The 6,391-nt window shown below is 47.1% G+C and overlaps 1 protein-coding gene across 1 annotated transcript; it reads left to right on the plus strand.

The window, feature by feature from the left end:
- Positions 1–1,503: 1,503 nt before the first annotated feature.
- On the plus strand, positions 1,504–5,703 carry LOC119276275 (TPR repeat-containing thioredoxin TTL1-like). Its single transcript, XM_037557304.1, has 7 exons — positions 1,504–2,609; positions 3,276–3,477; positions 3,590–3,774; positions 3,867–4,200; positions 4,278–4,482; positions 4,697–4,803; positions 4,888–5,703. The coding sequence occupies exons 1-7, from the start codon at positions 1,738–1,740 to the stop codon at positions 5,047–5,049; spliced, it is 2,067 nt and encodes a 688-aa protein (XP_037413201.1). The 5' UTR covers positions 1,504–1,737; the 3' UTR covers positions 5,050–5,703.
- Positions 5,704–6,391: the final 688 nt, after the last annotated feature.

Below are 6,391 nucleotides of genomic sequence, written 5' to 3' on the forward strand. Positions count from 1 at the left end.
GATGTACTAAGTTTCCATAAAATATGTGAGTAAATAGCACATCCGAGTTCATGGTGAGTCTATACATCGAGGCGGTAAAGAAAATGTCCATTATGCTATACAACATATCTGCAATTATTTGGCTTAATAAGAACCCGTCTAAATTTGACATTAAAATACCGGGCATATGACTTGTGCCAAAATGACATTCTTCCTTCTCGCAATGTTACACAAGGAGTTGTTATTGTACAACTAATTAAGATTCATTTTCCATCTAACTGTATTGCAAAATGGGTGTCACGATCATTTTGGAGGCCAATGCATCCTAATTAGCTCTTCTGCTTGGTATAGTTTCGTGATAGTAGTTGTGGTTTCCTCTATTCAATTAGCCATTGGTCATTACATGGCAAATATATTTTGTAGACCATTACAACAATTACTCACCACAAAAGAAATGCATCATGCACACTATGTGATAAAAATAAAATAAAGTAAAATATGGCAATACACCAAATATCTTAAATATTTTGGTGTCTGTTTAGTAATCTAGTTGGGTACATAAATACTAGAACACATGGTTTGGATATTTAAACCCGTTCTTAAACAATGCATATCTAGAAACATTAATCTATATTCAGATGCTCAACCATTTTGGGGATGCCGAGGACTTGGGACATCCGAAGGTGTTGCATTATATACAAGAATATATGATAACTTTAATATAATAAATTACATTAGACTTAACGATGTATGTATCTTGTATGTCACTAAAAAATATACTATCCTTATTTATTACAAATCTAATAGATAATATTCAATTCTATCGTTGAAATGTTGTCATCTCATCATCAATATTTACCTTGTGGAAAGTATAGTGATGTTCCATCTAAAATTATAGTTAAAAAAAAGGTAACTCGGTTGTAGAACAAGAATATATCATAAAATAGTTCGTTTCTAAATTCACTAACAATACATGTCATTTACATCACTTAGGTTGTACCAGTCAAAGCACATTTTATGTCTAGATTGTATTGCTTCTTGAAAATAACAGTAGTAGTAAAATCGCTATAACTCATTCGCAATTTTTTTCTGCTATAATTGCAAAAAAGGTAGATTTTATTTTGACTGATTTTCTGTAAATCAAAGTGTTTCTAAGAAATTCAAAAATTTCGCTATAACTCCAAAAAAATTTCACTTTATAATTGCTATAAATCAAAGTAGTTCTAAGAAATCTCGATAACTCCCTAACCCTCCAAAAACCCACAAGGTCCAAGAACACGGAATCCCAAAACTCTATGGCACCAAACCGCAAAACCATCCTCCAGGCAGAAACCCAAACAGCCCCATAGAAGAAGAAAGGATAGAGATTTTTGTATTTTGCCCCCTGGGATACTCGCAGCGTCTCGGGGTCACCCTTGTGTCGGTGTGCGCACAGTCTATTTCTTCCCCTGACGCCCACTCCTCTCCCCTTTCTTCTTCCTTCCTTCTTTCTTCTCCCCTCTTTCTCCGGTCGGTGCTCGCTATCTCTCTCCATTTCCCCGCCTCACGAGAAACCCACACGCGCTTTTCCTCCACAATTTATTGCTCAGGGTTCTTGCCGAGCAGTACTGCGCAACCACCCCGCCGCGCGCGCGCGCAAGGACGAGCTCTTCCCGTGTTGCGTGCTTCCTTCTATGCCTGCTTGTTTGGTCAGGGGAGGAGGAGGAGTTGCGGGGTGCAGGTGGCGGCATTGGTGAGATTTTGCGGTGAGATCCAGCCATGTCGGAGGCCGACCGGTTACGCCTCCGCGCGGCGGCGCTGGCGCTCGACGGCGGCGCCGTGCGGGACAAGCCGGACTCCAAGGCTAACGTGTTCGCGGATCTTGGGTCCCCGGTGTCGCCGCTGCGGGCCCGGGCCAGCATGACGACCTCCTCCTCCTCCTCTTCTGGGTCGGCCAAGTCGCCAGCGCAGTCAAATGTTGGGGCGGCGGGAGTGGCAGGTGGGAGGAGCCACTCCGGTGAGCTAGCGGTGGAGAGCCACCCGCCGCGGCTGCCGGGGCACCGGCGGTGCGGATCTGGTCCGCTGATATTCTCCGGCGGCAGCAGCAGCGGAGGGAGCGGGGGAGGCGGATGGGACCGTGGGAGCACGGCTAGCTCGCCGATGACCAATGCGCTCCCCGCCGGTAACATCTGCCCATCTGGGCGCGTTCCGGGGGCGGCGGCCGCGCCGCCCCCGCCGCGCTCCCGCCCGGACGTGCTCGGATCCGGCACCGGCCACTATGGCCACGGGAGCATCATGCGCGGGGCCGGCATGGCCCCCGCGAGAAGCAGCATTGATGCGCCGTCCTTTCTCGGACACTCAATGAGATCTCCGGCAAGCTCCCCGGTGGCGCCATCGAGCGGCGGAAGCCTCCAGGAGATGACTCGCTTAGGCAACGAGTGGTACAAGAAGGGGAGACACGGGGAGGCCCTGCGGTACTACGACCGTGCGGTGTCTCTGTGCCCCGAAAGCGCCGCGTGCCGCGGAAATCGTGCCGCCGCGCTCATCGGCCTTGGTCGGCTCGCCGATGCGCTCCGCGACTCCGAGGAGGCCGTCCGGCTTGACCCGGCCAGCGGTCGCGCCCACAGCCGCCTCGCTGGTCTCTACCTCCGGTGAGCTTCTTGTGCTCGTATCTTTGGGTCACTGTAACCGGCATTGCGCCGCTCTGCGTCAGAACGCATTAGATTCCAGTTCGATGTGCAGATCCCTACTTGATCCCATTGCTCTCAAGTGTTCACGTTTTCACGCCTGCATGTTGCTGTTGCTTTCTTGGCTGTGCTTGCCAGCTTTTCCGGTCAGCAAAGTCCAACTTGAAGATGAAAGCAACATGATTGTTGCGTTGTTCCTCTTTCTTTTTGTTTGTGCTGCCCGATTTGATTGGGGATTGTTACTGCTTGGTGTGGTCTGTTTGATCGTCCCTCTCCTATTAGGAAAAAAGAGGAATTTTGGTGACAGAATTATCACATTAATTTGTTTTTTGGTTTGAGCTGTGAGTGAGCAAAGGCCAGGATCTTGTCTCGCAAGCAAATTGGGTGCTTCCCATCACACAATGCTGAATGAAAGGTGTTGCTTAGCTGTATTATTTTGTAAGCTTGCCTGATGCCATTGTCTTTAGGTACACTGAATTCAGACCACACAATGCTGACAAACCATGAATTTTAATCCTAATTCCGTTCAAGCGGGGCACTGTCCTGACCTGAGAGCAATTCAGTGTTATTATTCAGAAGTGCTGCATGCTTGTTTCGTTGCTGAAATCAGTGTTATTTCCATTGTTTCAGGCTGGGAATGATTGAAAAGGCGAGGAGGCACTTCACACAAGCCAGGCATCTTCACGAGTCCGACCCTGCAGACTGGGAGAAGCTGCAGGATGTGGAGATGCATCTAGGAAGAAGCACAGATGCCAGGAAAATTGGAGATTGGAAGAGTGCGCTGAGGGAAGCGGATGCTGCAATTGCGGCCGGAGCCGACTCGTCTCAGTTGGTAAATTCCTCATCCCTCGCTTGTGCTTTCTTTCTTTCAAGTGTTGGAAAATGGAGACAGTTTTACATTGTAGATTCTTGGTAGAATTTATACTGGTTTCTTTTTCACCCAGCTTCGTGCCTTGAGATCAGAAGCACTTCTCCGGCTCCACAAGTTAGAGGAGGCTGATTCGACTCTTACAAGCTTGCTGAAATTAGACAAGTCATTACTATCTTGGACGGCGGCCAAACTCTCGGGCATGCTAGTTGAATCTTATGTACATATTGTGCGAGCCCAGGTTGACATGGCATTGGGAAGGTACGTACGATCCTCCAACCCTGTAACAATGCTCGATTCTCTAGATTGCAGCAAAAGCAGATCATCACTGAAGTTGGGATTCATTTCTGCAGGTTTGATGCCGCTGTTGCAGCAGCTGAGAATGCCAGACTTATCGATCCCGGGAATGCGGAAGTTGGGATGATTCTAAATAATGTGAGGCTAGTTGCAAGAGCTCGAGCCCAAGGGAATGAACTCTTCAAGGCTGCCAAGTTTTCTGATGCTTCTATAGCCTATGGTGAAGGGCTCAAGTACGATCCTTCAAATCCAGTGCTCCACTGCAACCGAGCAGCTTGCTGGTGGAAGCTAGACCGTTGGGAGAAAGCCGTTGATGACTGTAATGAGGCGTTGAGAATACAGCCTACTTACACAAAGGCTCTCTTAAGGCGAGCAATGTCCTATTCCAAGGTAAGTGACCGGGCATTCTCATGTTTTTGACATCCCATTCCGCTTGCTGTTTTGTTGACCTCTTCCATTTTTATTAGCTCGAGCGTTGGGCTGATTGTGTGCGGGATTATGAGGTGCTCCGGAAAGAGCTTCCTGCTGATACTGAGGTTGCCGAAGCATTGTTCCATGCTCAAGTTGCCTTGAAGACAACTCGTGGTGAGGATGTATCAAACATGAAGTTTGGAGGAGAGGTTGAAATGGTAACCAGTGTAGAGCAACTATATGCTGCCACTCGTTCGCCTGGTGAGTTTTGCTCAAATAATACTTGTTTGTGTTACAGTTCCGATATCCGTAGGTCAGTTCTTGTGTGTATCTGTGTATTATCATGAAGAACGAGAACTGCCATATTGTTTATGTGTATAAAACTCTAAAATTATTACTGATGCATCTGGATAGGTTTATAGTGTACTAGATTTGCCTGCATTACAGTTTTGCTTGCCTGTCGTTTCATTTTCAGGGGTATCTGTTGTCTACTTCATGTCGTCGGTGAATCAACAATGCATACAAATTACACCTGCGGTGGACTCTCTTTGCAGCGAATGCCCCTCAATGAATTTTCTGAAGGTAAAGCTACTTGATATATGACTCAATCGGTTACAACTTTTTGCAAGTCACTAACAGACAGGCCACATTGCAACCCCTCAACAGGTAAATGTTGAAGATAGCCCAACGGTGGCAAAGGCAGAGAACTTGCGGATAGTCCCTACATTCAAGATATACAAAGATGGGGCGAGAGTGAAGGAGATGATCTGCCCTACCTTGCATGTCCTGCGCTACTCAGTGAGACACTATACCGTATCGAGTTCTTGAGAAGCTTTGGGTTGGAACATAGGGCTCCCCTTTCCTCTGCCAGCCAGTCTTTTGCTTTAGGTCCCAAATTTGCTAAAACACCAGCCTCCACAGCATTTCACCAGCTGCATAATAATTCCCCATTGAGCATCGAGCATAATGAGCCTCCCCAAGTTTTCTGCTTTCCACCCATCATTACCCATCCCATCCCTTGCCGTTGAGAACATATGATATTGCCGACCCCATTCAATTCTTACACCTTTCAGGCTCTTTGGCTCCCTGTATTTTGATACATTTTGCTTTACATCTTAGGCCGTAAACCAGCAGCGCCCGTGGAGGGCAATGTTTGTAATGTTGTTTAGTTTAGAATATCATAGAGGGAGAGGGGACGGGGTTGCTGGTTGCGGTTTCCGTTACGTGTATATACCATATAGCAAAACATGAGAATCCATTTAGTGGAGGTGGTGAGGAGGAGGGGGAGGAGGGTACAGACAGGGCTAGTTGTTGTGTTACTGTCATTTTAGCGGTAAAAAGGAAAAATCAATTGGTAATTGGTGTAGAGAGGGGAAAGGTTGGTGGTGTTAATTGGATGCCATTTTGCTGCTTCTGCTGGTCTGTGGTGCCGATACATTTTCATCATCATGAATAAAACAATCCAACATTCTTTCTTTCTTTCTTTCTTTGTATTTTACTCTGCTGTTGGTTATTCCTTTCTGTAATGAGCTGGGGTATTATGGTATGTTGTCAAGAATCACTAATCCTAGCTTGCTCTCGCATTCTTCTACTATTTGTCAGCATTAGCACAATAGGTTTGTTCTGCCAGCTGGCATGGCATGGCATGGCATGACCCGTGAGAGTCATTGGGAGTGGAGATGATGGCAACATCAGCACTGGTCCTCTGGTTTGGCTCTGTGTGTGTGGTGGCTGGTAGGTGTGGGTAACAAGGGTAGTAGTAACACAGCGCATCTCCCAATGTATGTGCTTAGGGGTGTGAGAAAGAAGAGACTTTTTCCTCGCTTGTTCTCTCTCTCTGGGGTGGGTCTACAGTAGGTGTTAAAGCCATGATGACCACAGAACTGTCAGTCCTCTCTGTCTCTCTCTAGCTCCATGGTGATGATCAGATCTGGGTGCCCCAGCTGGTAATGATTTGGGCCCCAGCAAGTCCCTCCTAGCCTGGCACGCAGAGCTGGCCCCTTTTGAATGGGGTAGCTACCTCATTCATTGCTCTGCAATCTACTACTCCCTAGCCTACACGCCCAATATATATTTACAGTCTCTTAGAGTGAGTATAATAGTGGCTTATAGCGGACAGGAGCTTGTGGCTCTCCGGTGTAATTACACCCTTTTTTTAATAGTAACTTGC

The sequence above is a fragment of the Triticum dicoccoides genome, chromosome 3B (assembly GCF_002162155.2).
Source record: "Triticum dicoccoides isolate Atlit2015 ecotype Zavitan chromosome 3B, WEW_v2.0, whole genome shotgun sequence".
In the NCBI taxonomy this organism is placed as follows: domain Eukaryota; kingdom Viridiplantae; phylum Streptophyta; class Magnoliopsida; order Poales; family Poaceae; genus Triticum; species Triticum dicoccoides.